The sequence below is a fragment of the Falco rusticolus genome, chromosome Z, assembly GCF_015220075.1.
Source record: "Falco rusticolus isolate bFalRus1 chromosome Z, bFalRus1.pri, whole genome shotgun sequence".
NCBI classification, from domain to species: Eukaryota; Metazoa; Chordata; class Aves; order Falconiformes; family Falconidae; genus Falco; species Falco rusticolus.
In genome coordinates, this window is record NC_051210.1 from 47,544,370 (window position 1) to 47,566,662 (window position 22,293).

General features: G+C 45.1%; 2 protein-coding genes across 4 annotated transcripts in view; both read left to right on the top strand.

The window, feature by feature from the left end:
- The first annotated feature begins 242 nt into the window (after window positions 1–242).
- Window positions 243–13,022, top strand: FXN (frataxin). Its single transcript, XM_037372605.1, has 5 exons — window positions 243–406; window positions 2,206–2,297; window positions 6,472–6,592; window positions 9,267–9,364; window positions 12,734–13,022. Exons 1-5 carry the CDS (start codon window positions 281–283, stop codon window positions 12,885–12,887), a joined length of 591 nt encoding a protein of 196 aa, XP_037228502.1. The 5' UTR covers window positions 243–280; the 3' UTR covers window positions 12,888–13,022.
- Window positions 13,023–17,359: 4,337 nt separating this feature from the next.
- The window catches only part of TJP2 (tight junction protein 2), a 66,271-nt gene continuing 61,337 nt past the window's right edge, over window positions 17,360–22,293 (top strand). For 2 of the 3 annotated variants that reach the window (XM_037372602.1, XM_037372603.1), the window contains exon 1: window positions 17,360–17,523. The gene's annotated coding sequence lies outside the window, so the exon portion shown is untranslated. Of the gene's footprint in view, window positions 17,524–18,609; window positions 18,822–22,293 lie in introns of those variants that run through there. The other variant, XM_037372601.1, reaches the window with a different exon arrangement.

Genomic DNA, 22,293 nt, shown 5'->3' on the forward strand with positions numbered 1-22,293 from the left:
GCCCGGAGGCCGCGGCCCGCTGGTGAGCCCCGCCTGCGGCCGGGAAGGGCACGGAGCCCCGCCGCTCGGGGCCCTGCCTCCCGCCGCGGCGCCGGCACTGCCCCCGCAGCCACAGGCTCCTTCGCACCGGGGGCGGGCCGAGACCGGCGCCGCGGCGCCCCGGCCCGGCGCTGCTCCCCGCGGCGCCGGCGGAGGGCGGTAGCGGGGCGCCGCCTCTCGTTCGCCGCCGCCGCGGCGGGCTGGCTCCTCCCCGCCCGCTTCCGTAGCGAGCGGCGGCGGCATGTGGAGGCCGGGGGCGGCTGGCGCAGTGAGCGCGGCGCGGCGGGCGGCGGCGGCGTGGCGGCGGAGCGGAGGCCCCGGGGACGCCCCGCTGGCCGGGGCAGCCGTCGGCGGGCGCGGCCGGACGGTGAGCAGCGTGAGGCGGGCGGGCGGTGCGGCCTGTGCCGCCGGGAGGGAGGAGGCGGGCCGGTCGCGCCGCTGCCGTCCGCGGGCGGGCGGGGCGGCCTCGGGCCGGGGTCGCGGCGGGCGGGCCCTGGGGGGCGGGGAGCTCCTCTGCCGCCCGCGGGCCCCCAGCCCGGCCCCGCCACCCGCGGCCGCGCAGCCGGCCGGGTGCCCCTGTGGCGGGGGTACGGCTGCTCGGCTCTCCTGCCGCCTCCGGGCGGGCGGCGCTGAGGCGGGCGGCGCTGAGGGGGCCGGGCCCGGCGCGGGGTGAGGGCTGAGCCGCGCCCCGGCGGCAGCTGCCCGCGCCGGTGGGAAGCACGGGGCGCGAAGGGCTGGGGCTCGCGGGTTCCCAGCCCCGCAAGTGCAGCCGTGCTGCCCTGCAGGAACGGCGGCAGCGGGGGCTGCCCGGCGGGGGGGCCAGGCCTTGCAGTGCTCCAGAGCTTTGTGCTGGGTTGCTGCCCTTTCCCAGCCGCAGCAGGTGCGTGCAGGCCGCCCTCAGCGCGGGGTTTGGTACCTGGCGGGGTGACACCAAGTGTGTGCTAGTGCCGTGTTGACAGCCGCAGGTCACAGCCTGAGTATGGGCACGCCAACAGCTACATCATCTCACTCTGGCCAGAACCCAGATGTATTTGCTGTCACTTAGCTTTTCATCCTATGTGCGTATTAAAGAAATGCTAAAGTGTACAGTCAAAACCGCATAGGTGTCAGCATGTATTTTGTCAGCCTGTGTCACTGATAGTACAAGGAGTTTGCTGTTCTCTGTCCTTTACGTCTGTCTCATGGCTTTGGATTGACAGACCAGTTCATCTGTAATGCCTGAGGACAGATGTTAAACCATATGGAGAGAGGTATTTTTGTGTTTTGCTCTTGTGTGTGCTTGAACAGGGGCTGTCATAGTTTCTTTTCAAGTGGCACTTGCTTTTCATCTCAATTTTCAAAACGTTGTGCAAGTACACAAAAAGCAGTCAGGAATGCTGTCTTACCATTCATCCAAAAATATATGCCTTCATAGCCCAGGTTAAGAAGAAAATGGGAGGCAAGCTATCTTTCTTGGTTGATAGCATAAGTGCTTCTGCTAGAGTGTTAGACTAGGGGAACAGCTTAATCTTTATCCATGCTGATGTCTTGCTTCTCCTCAAAGGGGTTGCCCATTCCACTCCCTTGTCTTGAATTGCCAATGTGTTGACACAGCTTTTCTGTAATTTTGATTTGTTTTTTAAAGTTGTTGGTTTTTTTTTTTAACCAGACGTTAGAAATTAAACAGCTTGTTTTACAGAAGAGATGTGGAATGTCAAGTGTGATGTTAGCTCTTTTGTAAGCTGGGAGGATTCAGGTCTTCTGTTTATTTTAGTTGAATATATTCATGGCTTCTAACAGAGGGACACAAGTTGTGGATCATGAAGTGTCTGAGTAGTGGATACTTGTCAAAATCTTGGCCTAACCAGTTGTCTGAAGTTGCTCAGTAGTTCTGGGGTAAAGCAACGGAAAAGAAAACAGTTCTCTTCTCTACCTCGCTATTTGATAGATATTTTTTTTCATTATCAGAAGATAACTGTATCGGACGACAAGAATATTCTAATTGCCTCAATCATCCAAGGACTAAAGCTGTGTAATTCTTTCCATATTAGCTCTGTGATATAGAATATGACTATTTTACTTGGAGGGGGTGGGAAAGTCTTCAAGGATCTACTTAATTTATATGACAAATAGGTAATTTATAATTCTTAGTGTTTAAACTTTTAATTCCATTTTATTTACACTTAGTTTCAACAGCAGTTACGATATGCTTCAGAGATGAAGAGCAAGACTGTTCAGTTCGCAAATTTAAGAAATACAGGAACTCTGAATGACACAAGGTAAATTGTATTTTGAGATATTCACACAAAAAAATATTGTCTCTGCATTTTAAAATAATTTCTAGACATGGTAAGACTGAAACTAATTAACATTGATATGACGTTATAAAGGAAAAGTACAGTTTTAGCGCCAAGTATTTGGGGTGACTTTGGGAAGTCACTTAGGAAATAATTCATGTATCTAAACATAGGTGTCTAGCACCATTTCATATATGTCAGGGTGCATGAAATTTCTTCTTGTGCTGAAAGGATGTGACACAGTACCTGTCAGAGATTTCTTCCCTTCTGTTGCTGCAGCTGGAGGCCCAATGAAGGATTGTGCAGATGTCAAAAATGGCTCTTACTGTTAAGTACCCGAACTGCACCCTGAGCCAGTAGATGAATCTTGCCTAATCCCAAGGATTTCCATTCTCCATATCCCTAGGTGTTTCTGTGGTGTCGCTCACATAAGTGGAATTGTGTGTGTTTCAGTAACTGGCTAGCAAGAAACTTGTAGAAAATGTTATGTCCTTTATTATCCAATAAAAGATACTGAGTCACCGTAGTTCATAGTAACTTGTATTGCCATACCCATTAGTAAAAACTGGAGTGATTTCACTGAATTGTCTGTTGCTAGAGGTACCCACCTAAACACTCAGTTAAAAGTTGACATTGATATGAATGGAAAGACTTGTGTGATTTAATTAAATTTGGTTAATTAAACTGATCTAGACTTTGTTCCCACTACATTTTTCTACTTATTTAAGGAGGATAACAGAAGCAGTCTCACAGGTGCTGTAAGCGTTAGGTAGTGGCTACAAGGGTGCTTTGAGACACTCTGAAGAAGAAGGTAATTGTATGTATTTGTTCAAAAGCAGACTTTAAATAACATCTAATTACTGGGCTGCATTGGTAATTCCAATTGAGAAGTTGAATGCTGTGTGCAGACATGGCATGTGGTATTGATGTTTATAAATCACTTATAGCTGCAGCAAGTTTCTCAGAGTCAAATGACGTATGCTTCTAACCAGGAGGTGCTTGTGTCTTTTAGTAGAGTTCAAAACTAAGTGATTCTTTCCCAAAGTCCTTTTATGAAAAAGCCTTATTCTGAAATCTTACTCTGTCCTCTTAGTAAGCAGGGATCAGTGTACCTAAGGAAAGAAGTACGTACTTCTCAGTTAAAATCATAGAATTGCAGAATGGTCAGGGTTGGAGGGGACCTCAGAAGATCACCTAGTCCAACCCCCGGCTAAAGCAGGTTCACCTACAGCAGGTTGCACAGGATGGTGTCCAGGTGGGTTTTGAACATCTCCAGAGAAGGAGACTGCACAGCCTCTCTGGGCAGCCTGTCCCAGGGCTCTGTCACCCTCGAGGTGAAGTTCTTCCTCACGTTCACATGGAAATTCCTGTGTTGCAGTTTGTGCCCGCTGCCCCTTGTCCTGTCACTGGGCACCAGGAAAAGAGCCTGGCCCCGTCCCCCTGACACTCGGCCTGAAGATACCTGTATGCACGATGAGATCCCCTCTCAGCCTTCTCCAGGCTGCACCGGCCCATCTCTCTCGGCCTTCCCTCATGAGGGAGATGCTCCAGCCCCCCCACCCCCTTGGCAGCCCCCCGCTGGCCCCTCTTCAGTAGCTCCCTGTCTCTCCTGAACTGGGGAGCCCAGCGCTGGGCACAGCACTCCAGGTGCGGCCTCAGCAGGGCAGAGCAGAGGGGCAGGACACCCCCCGCACCCGCTGGCCACGCTCCTCCTGATGCAGCCCGCGCTGGCAGCGGCCTTCTTGCCCACCAGGGCACACTGCTGGCCCACGGGCCGCTCGGTGTCCTCCAGGCCTCCCAGGCCCTTCCCCGCAGAGCTGCCTGCCAGCAGGTCAGCCCCAGCCCGTGCTGGTGCGTGGGGTCGCTCCCCCCCGGCGCAGGACCCTACCCCTGCCTTTGCTGAGCTTCATGACGCCCCCCCTGCCCCACTGCCCAGCCTGCCCGGGCCCCGCCGAACGGCAGCGCAGCCCCCGGGGTATCAGCCGCCCTCCCAGCGCTGTACCACCAGCAAACTCGCTGCGGGCACGCTCTGCCCCTTCACCCAGGGCGCTGGGGGGTGGGCTGAGCAGGACGGGACCCGGTGCTGAGCCCCGGGGCACAGCGCTGGCTGCGGGCCCCCAGCTGGGCTGCGCCGCTGGTCACAGCCCTCTGGGCTCTGCCATCAGCCAGGTCTCAGCCCACCTCCCTGCCCACGCGCCCAGCCCACCCGGCCTGCGCTCACCTGGGGCGGCTGTGGGAGACAGGGGCAAGAGCCTTGCTGAGGGCAGGGCAGACAACACCCACTGCTCTCCCCTCATCCACCCGGCCAGGCGTTCCAGCACAGAAGGCTATCAGGTTGCTCAGGCGTGATTTCCCCTTGGTCAATCCATGCTGACCACTCCTGAATAGCCTTCTTTTTCTCTCTGTGCTTCAAGATGACCTCCAGCATGAGCTGTTCCATCACCTTCCCAGGGATGGAGGTGAGGCTGACTGGCCACCAGTGTCCTGCGTCCTCCTTCTTGCCCTTTTTGAAGACTGGAGCGACACTGGCTTTCCTCCAGTCCTCGGGCACCCCTCCTGTTCTCCATGACCTTTCAGTGATGGAGACTGGCTTGGCAATAACATCTGCCAGCTGCCTCAGCGCTCGGGAATGCATCCCATCAGGGCCCATGGATTTGTGGGTGTCAGGTTTGCTATAGTGATCTCTAACGCAATTCTCCTCAACCAAGGGAAAGTCCTCCTTTCTCCAGATTTTCTCTCTTGCCTCCAGGTCTGGGAAACCAGAGGATCGGCCTTGGCAGTAAAGGCTGAAGCAAAGAAGGCATTCAGTAACTCCACCTTCTCAGTGTCCTTCATCACCAGGGCAGCCACCTCATTCAGTAGAGGGCCCACATTTTCCCTAGTCATCCTTTTCCTGCTGATGTACTTGAAGAAGCCCTTCTTGTTGTCCTTGACCTCTCTTGCCAGATTTAATTCCAAATGGACCTTAGCCTTCCTTGTCACATCCCTGCATGTTCTGACAGCGTTCCTATATTCCTCCCAAGTGGCCTGTGCCTTTTTCCACATCCCGTAAACTTCCTTCTTCTGTTTTTGCCAGACTCCTTGAGATTTGCCAGAATCTCCTTGCTGATCCGTGCAGGTCTCCTGCCAGCTTTGCTTGATTTCTTACTCGTAGGGATGCATCTATCTTGAGCTTGGAGGAAGAGACGCTTGAATATTAGCCTGCTGTCTTGGGCCTCCCTACCTTCTAGAGGAGGGTTAGGACCTCCCTCCCTAACCTGTGAGATTCCTCCGAATAGGTCCTTGAAGGCACCGAAGTTAGCTCTTCTGAAGTTCAGGGCTGCAATGCTACTTGTTGCCCTTCTTCCTCCACGCAGGATCCTGAACTTCACCATCTCATGGTCATTGCCAGCCAATCCTTCTTTGTTAGTACAAGGTCCAGCAGCTCACCTCAGCTTGTTGGCTCGTCCACCACCTGCATCAAAAAATTATCATTGGTGTTCTGCAGGAACCTCCTGGGCTGTGTGTGCCTAATTGTCTTTCCAGCAGATACTGGAGTGGTTGTTGTCCCCCATGAGAATGAGGGCCTGTGATCTTGAGGCTTCCTCCAGTTGTTTATAGGAGCCTCACCAAACTCCTGATCAGGTGGCCTCTAGCAAACACCCACAACAGTGTCCCCCATGTTGACCTGTCCTTGATCTTTACCCATAAGCTCTTGACTCGTTCTGCGTCCACCCCTAGGGAAAGCTGAATACATTCCAGTCTCTCCCTCACATAGAGAGCAACTCCACCACCTCTCCTTGCTGGTCTGTCTTTCCTAAAAAGTACGTAGCTGTCCATGACAGCATTCCAGTCATGCGAGCTATCCCACCATGTCTCTGTAGCTGCAGGGAGATCCTGGCCCTGCGACTGCACACAGATCTCTTAATTCTTCCTGTTTATTCCCTGTGCTGCATGCATTGGTGTACAAATCTCTGCTACCAAAATTTCAAAATTCCACCTCCATTTATAAGGTGGATTGCTACGTACGTTAACCTTAATAAAAACAACTCCTTGTTGTATATGATCATTTCATGGTTACTGTTTCTTCTAAGGTCTCTGGATGTTTTTATTATAGGAAAAATACTGTGTTCCATATTTTTCCTCCAGATTATGGGCTTGTATGTCTCATTTGTAGCTCTTTAGATGAGACCACTTACGAAAAACTGGCTGAAGAAACACTGGACTCCTTGGCGGATTTCTTTGAGGACCTAACAGATAAGCCTTTTACCCCGGAAGACTATGATGTCTCTTTAGGGGTATGTTTTAAACATTCTGTTACTACTATAATTATTGTATTTATTTTTTGTCTTTGAAGGGGAATTTTAAATTGTTCAGCTTAGTGCCAACACTTAAAATACGAGTTTTTACAGCTTTATTGTTAAAATATGCCTGTTTATACTGACTGGAGCAACTATTCTGGTAAAAAGTAACACATGCTATCGTATGACTTGAGGATTTAAAATGTTCAGTGTGTAGAGAAAGACATAATATATAGATAATAAAGGAGCACAAGAGGAGGTGCTGTGGAAAAAAAAGACTACACCAAAACCCCATAGTTTTTGGACTTGCTCCTTTGTAACTTTGTCTTCATAATGTTCATTCTTTATTTCATGTAAGTGGGATAGAAATAACATATTGTTAGTAGGATTCTGTTGTTGATCTTAGAAAATACCGTTTGTTGCTTTAATTAATTATGTAGTTAATGTTACAGCTTATTGCTTTTCTGGTGAAAAGCGAAGAACTGTTTAACCATTTTACTGTTCACTATGTTTTAGTGTATCAGCACCAATTAGCCTGATTTAAAGAATTTGGGACAAAAATTAGCAAAAAGGTTATGATTTATCTCGTAATATTCTCAGACTCTTCGTTACACGAAGGTAATGAGTCATATTATGTCTCAATGTTGTCTCCAGCCACTGTAGAGTGGATTGTGTTTAAGACTGACTCATTGTGGGACTCAAAAGAAACTATTTTTAATCCATCTTAATTTTTACCGGTACTCCTTTGTTGCATAGACTGTGTGACGATGAAAGAATATGTTGTCATTTCTGTTAAGAGTGCAAGGTTAAACAGTCCCAAGTTTTAATTCCAAACAAACAAAGCTAGTGCTATAGTAAGCCACAAGGTGGCGAACGTGATAAAGGTCTGTTACGCCTGTGCACTTTTATCTTCGTGTCCGAACGAAAAAATCTCTTTCTACGAATATTCTTATTACCAGGAGCTAACAAACACTCATTCAGTGCATCCAAAGCACATACAGTAATATTCTTTAAAATGTGGTAAAAATATCTTGCAGTTTAAGTTCTTAAAAACTCAAATTGTGTTTTCTAGTATTGCAAAACGTATGGGAAAATGTTTTAAACACAGTATTAGAAGTTAGAATTTATTTAATTTGCAGTGACATAGCAACAGTACTCTCCAGAAGCTGACACACAATGTAAGCAATAGTATAATCTTTTTGTTAACTCTTTGGAAACCTATTTTCATAGTGTTTCTGTAGCATAGTTTAATGTCATGCTGAATACTTAATATGGCACTAAACAGTACATAGAAGAATAGTGGAACATCTATACCACTGTTCAGGCCTAATCCCCCAACCTGCTCTTATTCTGCTGTGTCTCTACAGATCTAAGACTGCTCAGGTATAGGCAGGTTTGAATTCTGCCAACCAGGGCAGTAGCTTCTTTGCACTAAACCAATGTTCAGTTAACGTAAGCAGCAGGACCACCTGATAGCAATATTAAACAGGAGAGTCTTTTATTTTTATTGATCACAGTTATAAACCCTTACCAAGAACAGAAACAGCTTGGAAACTAAGGTAACAAGATAAGACCTTGAGAGTATTATTTCATGCTTGATGATCCTTGATATATGTCAGAATCTAGTATGAGTGAGTTTGTAGGGAAAAGAATCTCATTTTTTTCCCCACAATAAGTGGTTATACACAGCAAATAGCCCTAGCAATGATAGTAGCTCTAGTAGTGACTCCTGCCTAAAACATGAAAAGTATGATTCACTTAAAGAAGCTTTATCGTGCTATAGGACATGAAGTAGTTGAGAAACTGTAGGTGAAATATGACTAACCTATTACCTGAATCATCAGGCTGCATTCTGTAGAGATACCCTTTTTAATTAGCATAATTTGGATCATCTGTAGGTTAACTCTGGTCCAAGTGGTGGTGTTCTTTTAAAATTAGAACAGAAATATTTTTGTCAGATTTATGTATGCTTTCCAAATGCACTTGTGAAGATGTCAAAAGAAACGTGAATCATGTTGTCAGTAATAAATGTAAGGAAGGGCAAATGAATGCTCACTAGGACAATGGTCTAAAGCTGGCAGCTAAAACAAACCAGACCTCATGGAGTTCAGAAGTGGAACTTTCTTGAGGGATGATTCAGGATATAGGCATTTAATCAGAATTATTGGAGAAGGAATTGTGTTTATTCACTGAGAAGTGTTACAGTCACTTAAGAACAGTTAGGTAAAATTTCATGGCTCAGGAATCTAGCAACGCCATATGAAACCTCTTTACTTTGAACCACACCAGTTCTGCATTGTTCCTGAATAGAGAAGTTGTTATTGGATGATGTTTTAATCGTTGCAAAATGAACTAGCAGTCCTTTCAAGATGACAAGTCGAAGGTCAGGAGTATTGTTTAAGTAGTGCCATTGTGGATGGTGCAAACCCACTAAAAAAAACACTGACCAGAAGGTTTAAAGTCTAGATCAGGCTCCAAGATATGCGGGTTGCCCTAGATATTCAAGTTTTTGATGCCTGATAATCATTCTTCCAAGCTTTTAGTGTTTGAGAAATAGTGTGGCATGTGATACAGATACGCAAGTTTCTGTTTATCTACTGCAGATGATGTAATTCTTGTCAAGTAACGGGATGCAAAATTTTAATTTCTCACTTATTTTCTTTTTTTTAAGAGTGGAGTTCTAACAGTTAAATTAGGTGGAGACATGGGAACGTATGTAATCAATAAGCAAACACCAAACCGGCAGATTTGGCTGTCCTCACCCACTAGGTAAGTTCTGTATAAGTTAATTATGTAATGTCTGCACACTGGGTGGAAGTGTATTCCCCCTTTTTTGTAGCACGGCGTGGACTATGTGATATCCTTTTCATAAGTAACCTGTTTACTCTGTATATTCTCGAAACATGATACAAACTAAATGTTTGATAAGAATTTGTTATAGAGGTTTGAGGCACGGTGCAGTATACTGACATACCTAAATGAATCCAGGAAATGTGTAATACAGTGTTTTCGTACCCTAATCTGGTCCAAGCCTACTGTCTACAGGAATATAGCCTACTCATAGGAAAAATAAACAGCCATCATAAAAAAAACCCCCGAACAACAAAGCTTTTGTTAAAGAAGGAAAGGTGATGATGATATTACAATCGAAATCTCTTTGTATTTAAGCAGGGTGGCTCCTTTCCTTTTTAAGCTTGTGGGATTTCCTGCTTTATGTGTTCATGTGATTTCTCACTGGTTGTTTTTGTCAAGCATCTGCACTTTATGGGAGTCCTGGCTAGCTGTTCCCTCTGCCTTCTCTTAACACTGGTTTGATCCATTCCAGGTTTTCTGGTTGGTTGCAGTAGTGGGAAAATGTTGTAGCTGCCTCCCCAAAAAATTTATGTTCTCTGCCACTACCCTGTGGAAAGAACGGAGGGAGCTGGTCAGTGATACTGGTGAAGTAACCAGATAGCTGGAAAGTATGAGCGCTCCCAGTAACCGTGCAGGCGTACTTCTTGAATGTTGTTCAGAATGTACTGATTGCAAAACCGGGAATGGTTTTGCAGTAGTAGAATTATGTAGTAGGGTTTGCGTTGGGGGAATAAAAATAAGCACAATGGAATTCAAGATTTTAAGAAATAATTTTAATAGATTAAAATTTACCTGAAGAAAATTGTAACTTTGCTTTGGTGTGGTTATGTAGTGGCAGCTGCGCAGCATAGTAGGTTAGCCATTTTTTTCCTACTAACTCTTCTCCTGTCACAGAATCCTTTTATTATTTAAATATTTTACTTAACAGGTTCATGACTTGCTAAGCTAGCCACAGGCCTAGCAAGCTAACAAACTTTTTTATTTAGACAGATGCAGGCTGTGTGTCGCAATTTATTCATTCCATATATTTTGCTACAATTTCCAAACCTTGATTCTGCTTAAGATGACTATAAGATTTTCGTATCACCGAAACAAATTTTTCATCTATTTATGAAAATGAAAATTCAGAGAATTCCTATTCGGTTGGAGCCAACTCTAGTTGAGTCAAGACTACATGCCTCAGAATATGGAATATATGAAAAAATGTTAAACTTTTTTTTTTTTTTGATTGCTCCAGTAGTGAATAAAAATACTCAAGGAAAGAGATAAACTTGAAAATTCTCTGACAGTATTTTTCGTATCTGTGATGAAAATTATTCACTTGCAAACATTAAATTTTATGCTTCTTTAACTGATATTATGGTAAACAGTGGTATTTCCTGAAGTATGATGCGTTGTGTTCACTTACTTCCTAACTGCTGAATAGCAGCTCCCAACAAATGTTATATGATCAGGAGTGACATCTTAAGTGCAATATACTAGAAGGTGAAGTAAGCAAATGTTACTGCCAGCAATCACTTGTATTGGATGTTACATTTGGGAAATTTGTACAGTAAATGGAGGATCTTGTCTTCAGTAACATATCTCAAGGGAGACAAATTATTAAGATACAAGACATTTTCTTGGAATTGTTTTGACGTTGTTTGCTATCATGCATCTATACATAGGCGTGAACTTAAGCTTGTATTTGTAAAGCTTCCCTTAGATGACAATTTAAAAAAAGGGGGTGAAGGTGGCTGCAGGCTGCCAGCAGTGTGGTTGCAGTAATTTCATGTAGCTCTTTTGACTGAAAAGACTTTTCAGCCTTGCACAGCATCTCTTAATAATGCCTTAATGTGATACTTTAATTCTTCTCGGTGTTTAAAAATGTATGCATACTTTCCATGAGACATGTATTAGTCTATATTTAACTTTGTAGGCATTTTAGAGAATTCACAAGATCCTTGCTTAAATTTTTAATTTAAATGAAAAAAAATCACATTTGTACAGCATTTTGGAGATACAGGGGTATAGAGGTATTTCATATGCTAACTGTATCACTGATATTTACTATGTAACATTTAAAACCAGTTCAAATAATTTACACATTTCTTTGTCATGAATTAAATGGTCAGACTTGGCCTGATTTTCATGAATGACTGCATTGCATTCTGTCTTTCTCTAAGTGCAGGGAAGTATAAACAGATGCTTGTGCTGCAAAGACAGAGAAGTGAGAAATGCATGGTAAAGTAACTGGAGTGCATAATCTTGATTCCAAATAGTTACCAGTTCACATAGGGCGAGTGAGATTTCAGTGGAAGTGACTTCGATTTGTATTTGTGTTTGTGACTTCTCATGGTTTGGTTAGTGGTTGGAAGTTCTGCATGTGAATATTGCAAGTATTTCAGGGTATTCAAGGTACAGGTTAGTGTTTAAGTTTGTAGAGAACCTGCAGATTGTTCTTGTGTATATATAGGACAGTCTGTTTTCTAGCAGGCCTTGTGTGTGGATTGTGTGAGTTCCAAGGCATTTTGTCCTGCAGGTTCAAGGATAAGACTCATGGTTCGTCTGTTTATCCCAGGCGACTATTTCATTCCTTTCTCTTTGCTTAGTTTCTCTAGCTGACCTTAACAGTAGTGAGTGCCTTTCAGTCATTCTCCTGTTTCAGATGTGGAGAATTGGGTGGATAGAAATGTCTGGAATGGAACCCTTGTGTTCAAGTATCTTTCTTGGTACTTAATGTAGTCCTGAAAAAATCAAGCCAACAACCGTATGATAGCACAGAGGAGAACAGCTTTTTAAATGTAAACCGCTCACATACCAATGTATTTGCTTTCAGCTGGTAAATTCTTTTGTTGCATCTAAAAAGAAAGTGAGAATGGTGATCTGTGTTCTGCTGTGCTTAGAATATTTGCATGTGACTGCTGCAAGAACTAACCAACAGCATTAATTCAGCATTATAGAAATATCCCTTGTAATATCCCTTGGAAGATTGTATGGATGAGGGGAGAAGGGTAAGGGAAGAAACTGGGGAAATCAGTGCCAAAAGCAAGAAGGGAAGGAGTTTGGTCTGCTGGGAGTGACTGATGTATCTTGTCACCTTTTAGATGTATCTGTTGGATGGCTCAGCACTTCCTGGTGATCTGGCCTTTCTTTTCTGCTCTACTTTCCCAGACTGCCCACCAGGCCCTCTCCACACTGTCTGTTCCTTCTCATGGGCACTCTCTGGGGTACATTATAAATACAGGCTTCCAGCAGCTCCCTAGGAATAATCTGTACTTGTACAGTGTATGTTTTGTTTTCTAGTGGGCCTAAGCGCTACGACTGGACTGGACGGAACTGGGTATATTCTCATGACAGAGTGTCCCTTCATGAACTACTATCAAAAGAATTTTCAATGGCGTTAAAAACCAAATTGGATTTGTCCTGCTTAATATATTCCGGGAAAGAAGATACTTGATAATATTCTACCTCATGGAAGTTTAAAGACTTTAACTGCAAACCAAGCCCTTCCTTCGTTTCTGAAGTACCTGAGCTTAATTCTGTTGTTATTCATGTTATGCAACAAAAATGAAAATAATAATATTTTTCTCTAGCGCTGTCTTTGGGTTTCTGTGTCACAGCTTGAATCTGTGTCCATGTAGTACAGGTGGTTGTGGTTGCTCTTCCTGTTAACTGCATTTCTTATGTATGGACTGACCCACCTAGTGACTTCTGACGAGTGCACAAAGCTAAACTTCTTTTGGTGAGACATTCACCCAAAACAAAAAATGCCTGTGAATTGCATTGACATAAGTTGTGGCACTGTGAATGTATTGCGTTAAAATTTGTGGCTGCAAGTGCATAATGCATCACAGTCAAATTGAATGTCGTAAAATGAAATGACTGTGGCAGGCAGAAACTTTTCATTGTGTGTAATGCATGTCTTATGAGTTTCCCTCAGTATTGCAGAACTCGCTCTTTTCTCCAAATTTTAAATTCTCCTTTCTTTCATTAGGAGGGGGGTTTTTTTGAGCTAAACCTTAAATTACTTTAAATTTAAAAGATCTGTGTGGCTGTAAGCATCATATGGAACTGGACAGGCTGTTACACGATGTTTAAGTTGCATAGCAATATCTCTGCAAATACTTCATTCTAATACTCTGGATTTCTCTTTCTGTTCTCTTTTGCTCTTCAAAGAGTAAAAATACATACTGACTTTTTCTTTAGTTGAGCAAAATTAAGATCCTCTCACAGCAGCAAAAATTTGCACTGATTTTGTTCTGCAGCGTTTCTTAAGGAAGTAGGCCTAGATTATTTTTTCCCACCACAGTACAGCCAGGCTCCCCTTGGTACCGTTGCTGATGCAGAAACTTTTGCCTTTTTCCTTCTTAGAGTCAAGTATGGTACTTAGGCTGATGAAGCTGTGTTTTTTGGGCTGTTGAAAAATTGCAGCGGAGTAAATTATATACTCTGGATTTTAAACAAAAAAGCTTTAAAAGAAATCATGAACTGCAAGAAGAACACTTCAACACTTGCACTGTTGTTATTATTACCACTTATGGTTTTTAATTGCCTATAAAATGGAAATGCAAAGTTGTTGACTAATTCTTGAGGAAACAGTTATGCCACACTTTTAAATTGTTTATCAATGTATGAAAAGATGTTCAGTGCAAACCATTCCTGTGACACTTGTAGTTAGTTTGGCATGGTTCTCTGGCTAGCTAGGATTATTACAGATTTGATTAATTTTGTCATTGAAAAAAATAGCTATATAGTATTGTTGCCCAGTATTTGCATTTAAAATATAAGCATTGTTACCTGATATTTCCCACCATTCAGAATAGAGAGTAAAATTTCACTGGAAATGGCTATTGGCTAATTGTGCATGCAGTTTGCATGTTTCTCAATCAAAATAAAAAATAAGACATCTGAAGTTTCAGCTCTGGATGAAGTAAATACAATGAATACTAATTCTCATGAGTACAAGAGTAAAAGATTTTTTATTTTTTAAACAAAGCTAAGAAAATAACATCTAGCTGTTTTGAATTTAGAATACTGAAAATAATTTACAGCGTACAGAAAATGATAGTATTTAGTGCAGTCTCCTAGTAGTTCAAATGGCTATTTAAACACATTTATATATATGTTAATGACATGATACTTGGATCAAGGATACTTCCTCCTGGTTCTTCCTTTGCCTGATAATGGATAGCTTGTGTAATTATTTTTCTGATTTTACTTTTCCAGAAATTACTTTCTTAAGTAATCTGCAGACAATATATTCACTAACATGCATCTGATTCATATTCACATTTCGTGCAAATGTTTATACCAAAATAAAATTGCATGTAGAATGCTTAATTCATTTTGTAAAAGTGTGATTTCAGGCTATGATGATAAAGCTAAAACCCACAGGCATGTATATTGTTTTGAATTCTTTGTGTTTCTTAAAACATACTGGAAAGCTTCTGTTCAAAATTTGGCCAGTCAGGGTGGATTTAGTAAGAACACTCAGCTTTCACATTTGGTTTTGTCTTGCCCTTCATCCATAATGCTACTGCTATTTATGCAAACGATTTCCTGGTTTTAGGTATCTGAGTAACAAATGGATTTAATTTAACTGGTGAAGATAGATAGCGTTCAGCAAGTTAGAATGAGTTTTATCTTGGTGTACCAAATGAATCATAGGACATGACTTACTTTTTGGTCTAATACTTGCATCAAATTGTAAGTACAAGCACAATGGCTGACAGAATCCTTGCCCTTACAGTGGATGTATAAGATGAGCTCTGGCCCTCATGTCACACTTTGCATGTTACCCCCAAGACAAATAACTTTTCCATGCTGTTTTTTACTTCCATAACTTAATTGAATAAGCAGATAGTTCTGCGGTTGTGACACACCTGAGCAATAGTTTCTTGCTTTACCTCTCCTGAAGGAAGTAGCTGAAGGAAAATCCTTTGATACACACTATGGACAGTTAGTATCAATAAGAACCATCGCAGTACTGGCAGTGTTTTTCCCACAAGACAGTTGTTCTGTCTTCAGTGATGGAAAACGTAGCTGTACTTTCGAAAGATGAGTATTGGCATTTGTAGCTGTGCCTGGATACTTGGACTCGGCAGAGAAAGTGGGGTGCATTGGGTTTTTCTAGGTATATCAAAGTTTTCACCAGTAACTAATCGTTCTTTCTGATGATCGTATTTTGCTGCTTCTGGCCTACAGTCCAAAAGGCCTGTCATGTCTAACCTTGCTAAAATTCATTGTTTCCAGGGTGGCAGTGAGTTCTTCGGAGGCCTCGATTGATTCATGTAGTCAAGCTTACAGCAACTGCGCACAGTCTATGTTGGTCACAAAACACTACATTTGTTTGACAGGAGTTAGGTGCCTAAATGCTTGTTTGATGTCAATTTTTCTTTCCGCTTTGATAATCCTTCATAAATGTTACCTCTTCCATGCAAGACTGTTTCATGTGATAAAATCGTCCTGTCTTGTTGCCTTAAAAGTCTTTTCCTTCTGAAGTCTTTTAGCACATTCAATATATGGGATAAAGACCTGTCCAGAAAAGGTGGTAGCCAAACAATGGAAGGGGGATTTGCAGGGAGGTTTGCATTTGGTTACTTTTTGCTTCGGGTTAATGGTTGAACTCTGTGATTGTGCTAACCAGCTCTGGAATGTGTGGAAGTCCTGGGAAGGAAGGCTGAGGCTTGCCAAAGTACCTGGGAGAGCATTCAGAATAGAAAAGGAAGCATGGGAGGGGCAGAAAGCAAAGGCTATCAGGAAGAGATTAACTTTGCCCAAGGGCTGATGTCGTTGGCAGGGCGCGGGAAGACTAGGGGCAAGCTGCATCATGTTGTGGCCCCTTAGGGGATGGCATTTTACATTTACTGCACACCACTATCTGTAATTGTAACCAATTAAACATGTTACAGGCCATTTTGCTATTGAGGTGGGGTGGGTTTTTTTACTTAACTCCTGTTTAAAGATAAAAAGTTGTTCAGCGTTATGTCCTCCTCTGTCCTGAATTGTCTTTTATGTAAATTGTACTGCTGGCAGTGTAGAACAAAGACAAGATTCATGATCTCTATCAAAGGAGATAGCCAGCAGAGGCTGTTTTGCTGATGGTAGAATAAACAGAGTAAGAAAGTGTTTTAAACAGTTTTTAATTACAAACTTTCTTTGGAATTCAGGTTAAGGGAAGACAGACAAGTTTAGATGTTTAAAAGAAGCTATACAATGTTGTTACTGCCCTTTCCGGTTTCTGAATTGTTTTAAAAATTGTTTGTGTCATGGTAATTACACCAAGTGATCAGTATTACAATGAGTAATTTTGTAAGCATTGTTAGTTCACAGATGTAGGCTCTCCTACTAGCCATCAGTGTTCTCTGCTGTTCTACTAAAAAAGAAATTAAGAATATACAAGGTATGTCAATAGCATTACTCCTCTTCACAGCAATTTAAGACCATTAACCAAGTATCTTAAAGCCACTACTACAAAAGTAGCTTCAGAAAAAAGGAAAACACTTAGAGAACTACCAAAATAAGTTTTTAAACATTCATTAAGGAAACAGTGTAAACCAAATAATCTAAGACATACCTGGAAATGAAACTAAATTTCCACTCTGATGCCTTGATATTCTCAGAATGCGACATTGTATTATGTGCTGATCACTGAGCCTGTCTATAGCTGGCAGAAAACGTCAAGTTACAGAATTAGTCCTCCCCTCCCTGCCCCCCCCCCCCCCCCCAGTTTTGCTGTTCAGGACTTTCAGACTGCAACGGTCACTTGAAGCCTACTATATGCACATGCGTGTTAATTATTAACTGTAGCTACAGGCAGGCTGTTTCAATACAACGCCAGCATGCAGTTTTGTATTTGCTGTCAATAAAATAGGCTCTTTTGGTGCCTCCTTCCAAAGTCCAGCACCTTCATGAAGAACACTGTCTTCTTTATCTGAACTTCTGTATGAGGCGTACTGCACAAACATCATCTGCACCTAATGAGGAAGAAACCGATATGAATTAGGAATGCTGTGGGAACCTGGGATATTTAGCATCTGCTGAAAAATCATCTGCCCTTCCTCACCGGCAACGAACAGCAAACCAGAAAACTTGTGAGTAGGTTTTGTTCCACAGGGCTGATACCGGGGGTGTATACCGTTTCATTTTAGAGGGGGCTGGCATGGGGTTTAACTGCCCAAAAGAGCAGATAAGGAATTCGCGGTGACGTTAAGTGCTCTACAACGCAGAAGAAATAAGACTCCAAAGAATCCTGTCAGGGCTGTTTGCCTTTGCCTTTCTCATTTCGGCTGTGGGAGGTCGGTGATGCCGGGAAACTGATACCTGTGGAATGCCAGCCTGAAGTGCAGCTCCTTTCGGTACGTTATGGTGTCGGGAACTGCGCCGGTACGACTTGCGGAGTGACCCTGCCTGTTCTGGCCTGGAAACAGAGTGGCTCTGCCTTCTGAAATGGGGTGCTTCAGCCGTGAGCGGTGGTGTGAACACCCAGAAACAGAGCTGCTCTGCCGTCTGCTGATCTGGAGTGTTCGGCCGTGAGCGGTGGTGTGAGCCCCCAGCCCCCCGGGCTCGCTGCTGAGGCGGCACAGCTGCCCGCAGCTATCCGGCGATAAACGGCAGGGGAAGGGCGGCTCGGGAGCCTGCGCGGCACGCTGCGCCGCGGCTTGGGAAAGTAGTTTCAGAGACCTTCACTTGGAGAAGTTTAGATGGGCAATGATCCCAAGTTCCTAACAAAACGTTGATGTAAACGGAAAAGCCACACAAACGCCGGGCTGGGTGACGGCGCAGCCCGAGAGCAGCGGCGGCGAAAGGGCCCCGCCCCGGCTCCGGCCCCCGGCCGCGGCAGCGCCGGGTGGCGGAGGTAGCGCCGGGTGGCGGAGGTAGGCCGGGGCCCCCTCCCGGGGACGCGCCGGGCTGGGCAGGGCCGGGGGCGAGGCGGCCGGGGCGGCCCCGCCGCGGTGACTCAGCGCGCGGCGCACTGGGCTGCGACCGGTATTTCCTGTTCCCCGCCCGGCGCCGCGCGTGTGAGTGTGTGCGAGCAGCGTGGGCCGGGGCGGCGGGGCGCAGCCCCCGGGCTGGGGCGGGGGCGGGGGACGCGCTGCCCGCCGTGCCGCCGCCGCCCCGCCCCTGCCCACCGCCCCGCCGCCGCCGCCGCCCCGCCCCTGCCCGCCCCTTCGCCGCCGCCGCACCTCGGGGCGAGGCCGGCACCTGCGGCGGGAGCCCGCCCCGGCGCGGCCGCGCCGCCCCCCCGCAGGAAACCGCCCGACGCGGCGGGAGCGGCCGCAGCAGAGCCGGAGCCGGGCTCGTCGTCCAGTCCCCGCGCCGGGCCGTCTCCCGGGACCTTCGCTCCCGCTGCCGGACGCCGCCGCCGCGCCGGGGCTGCCTCCGCGAGCAGGCGAGTAACCCGTGGGGCGGGCTGGGCCGGGCCGCCCCCGCTCCCCCTCCTGGGGCAGGTGCGGCGCCGCTCGCCGGCCGCGCTGCGGCGCGGAGCTGCGGGACTTCGCCCCCCGTTGTGAGCTCAGGGGTCCCTCTCCCGCACACGCGCGCTGCCCCCGCTTCGTCCCCCGGGCGCGCGCTGCCCGCGGGGGCTCCGCTCCCGCCGCCGGCCCCCCGGCCCCGCTCCGCTGCCGGCGCCGCGCACCTGGGGGGCGCGCCCAGCCGGCCACGGCTCGGGGATCGGCTTTTCCCTAACGGGATTAAGCGCCTCTCGGTGACTTTTCCCGTGGTAAGCGCTTTCCGGGAGAGTGCGATACTACGTGGGAAGCGGGAGAGATGTCACGGATGAATCAGGGTTTTGTTTACCCGGGCTTTCCCCCGCGGAAGGGGCGGGCCCGCGGCGGGCGCAGCCCCGACGGCGCGGGCTTGGGCTGCCTTTGTTACACGCAGAATTCCTGAAATCTATGTTGGCACATCCCGAGTGGATTCCAGCCGTGCCTTGAGCTTTGGCTAACTGGGTCAGGGGAAGTTTCAAGTTAACAGGGCACTGTACAACAAAGGAACAGGCAGTTCCAGGAGCCAAATGCTCGATCGCCCTGTTGAAGTGCCGTGTTAGCGGTGCTGCAGCCCGGGTACGTCAGATTTGTGTCGTGGAGCGTCAGGGTTGATCTACCAGTGGCGTGTGCTGGCTTTGTTAGACAACTCTGTCCTTACTTTCCCCCTAACTTGAAACCTGTTTCCTCTGCGCATTTTTCCAGCCTGCTGCCTGAACACGCTCATGTGGAGGTCATGTACTCATCTTTCAGACTGGTTATCTGAAAATTTTCATACCTCCGATGCTGCCTTCTGATAGTTACTCACTTAAAACAGCTGGAATCTGTGAATAATCTGCTCCCTAGCTTCGATTTATGAACTGAATCCAACAGCTAGGAGGATGTTTGAGAGCTCTCAGGCCCACAGCTGTGCTCCAGCAGAGGCCACCAAAGGTCTGCTGTGTTTTAACCTTTGGATGCAGTTACCACCGTGGGATGGTTTGAAACAAATGAAAATTACTTACCATTTCCTTTGCCCAGCAAAGTTTTATTTTAAAGGTTTAGGATTCTGATTCAGCTGTGGTTCAGAGAAAAGAAAAACAAGTATATGCTGCAACTGATAAAATCGCTTCTTTTGTTTCTGAAGCGTTCATAGTCTAAGGACCCACCTGTATCTTTTCCAAACAATGAGGCCTGCATGGAAAGGATCAGGTGCTGGAAAGCATGGGAAGTTTGCTTGTGTACGTTGATACTTATTGATAATTAGGCTGCTTGAAGAGGCTTTGAAATGCTTTGTGTGTGGTAAACGTGTGCCATTTAGATATGGTCAATAAGTTTTATATTTAGTATAATCTGGTGCTTTGGGGGGCTTTCATCAGGCTTCTGAGAAGGCTTTGTGTGTGTATTCACTTCTAGGTGAGCTTGCTGTTATAATTGCTTCCAGACTGTTTGTTATATGCAAGCATCCTCTTATGCTGTAATCATTGCATTCAAGTAGCTGTAGTGACTCCTGTTCCCTTTGCGAAAGGAAGCCTCTACGGACAGGAGAAAGTGTGCCTAACTTTAATTGCATGCTGTGTTGCCCTGTAGCACAATATCAATAACTGCTTCTGTGCTCAGTACCACTACACTGGTTTTTTGTGACACTAAAGATGAGTACTGGGAATTACGCAGTGGAGTTAGGATGATCCCAGTACTTTGCATGAACTACAGTCTCAACAGAGCTCTTCAGAATAAGCATCAAAGTAATTAAGTGTCTGATACTTTTTTGATTGCTTAATCCCCCCTTTCCTGGTTCAGTGTCTCCTAAGGACAACCAGGAAATCTTTCTTAGTGATTAAAATAATGTTTAGGCACTGACATGGTTCACAAAATGGGATGTGTTGTGTGTTTATAAAACCTAGATGCTTAAAAGCATCAGAAAGTTCCTAGATCATAGTAATCCTCAACTGGGGAATGGCCTAATATTCCAGGACTACGTCAAAGCTGCATTTAACTTGGAGCAAATCTAGATGTTAGCATTTGTGTATGTGTTTTACCAGTTACCAATATTGTCTGTCTCCAGAAATTTCTTGTAGGTTAAAGGAAATCTCTTGTTAAAAGAGTGTTCTCTTTGAATTGCTGAAATAACAGTATTTACATTCTCAAGGAAAGTGTAACTTTTATCATGCCTTGACTGTGTCAGTTTTGCCCAACTGTAATCCTGGAACCAGTCGTTCTAGTAACAGGGGAAAGAAAGCACTGAGGTTGTGTAAGAACTACAGTTTGTTGAGATTAGAGATTTTTCAAGTATGATTCATTTTCAAACAGGTATGAAAACACTCATTCCTAGGAAAAAATGAATTTATTAAATCTGACAATTGATCCTTGACATCAGCTGCATAAGGCCTTTAAATCTTATACTCCAAATTGCAGTGAATTTCTGTGAACTTCAGAAGACCTAAAAAATGAGATAATCTATTTTTAAAGCATTTATGGCAGTAAGGATATAGGGCATAATTTTAGGCCTGTCTTCTAATATATGGATCTTGCCATAGTGAAGAGTGTTTGTAAATGGTGAGTTGCCTACAAAGGCTGCAGCTCCAAAGTGTAGGTGGCTGGTTGTGCGTGGCTGTGCTGACATATGCACACCAGTGCATGTCACCTTTCACAGTTAAAGGTTTGATTTCAGTCCTGTGACCGAATAACTTGTTTGGAAAACCCCCAGAGAAGTACTGAGGTTTAATTTCTACACAGATTTCTCTCTCAGATGTTTTTGTCAAAACAGAGCTGTTCAACCTCAGAGTGCTTCTCTCACTTATCTGAACCTATCTTCTTCCCCAGAAAGAGCAGCACTGTGCTAAATCCTTATGTCTGCTCCCTTGTAAAGTGTACTTACTTCTTGTCCCCCGGGCCTTCAGATCCTTCTGTTGCCTTTTAATGGTCTTGTACTAGTGCTAGGATTATCCTAGTCCCACTTCAGGAAGTTTTTTATATTATTTTTCTGAATAGGTAAACTATGATTTAGGACTTGCTGCATTTCCACCTCCACCCCCCGCAACAAACGAAGCCTGTGTTTTAACAGTGGAGGGCTGAGGTTATTTTTTTACTTAAATATTACATAATTAACACGGGTATTGACTGCAGTATGGGAATTAAACAGCTGCATGCAGCAGCAAAGACCACTCCAGATCATTGCACAAATTAATCTATTAATGTTTGGGATTTTTTTTGGTTGTTTTGTTTTCTTTGAGATCAGATGATGGTTTTTTGAAAGTGCATCTTGCTAGGGAATATTGTAGATTTAGGTTTGAAATGAGAATGCAGGCTGTGGTAACTCCTTGCTGTCCAGCGTTAGATGAACCTTGCAGTTGTAAATGTATTTAGGTGTTTATGATCCAATCCTGGTAACAACAGAGT

What these genes read in the sequence shown, in the direction of transcription:
- FXN (XM_037372605.1), top strand. Translation starts at nt 281, where the DNA reads ATGTGGAGGCCGGGGGCGGCTGGCGCAGTGAGCGCGGCGCGGCGGGCG. An exon ending in TCGGCGGGCGCGGCCGGACG is followed by an intron (nt 407 to 2,205) that starts GTGAGCAGCGTG and finishes ATTTACACTTAG; the next exon opens with TTTCAACAGCAGTTACGATA. An exon ending in GGAACTCTGAATGACACAAG is followed by an intron (nt 2,298 to 6,471) that starts GTAAATTGTATT and finishes TCTCATTTGTAG; the next exon opens with CTCTTTAGATGAGACCACTT.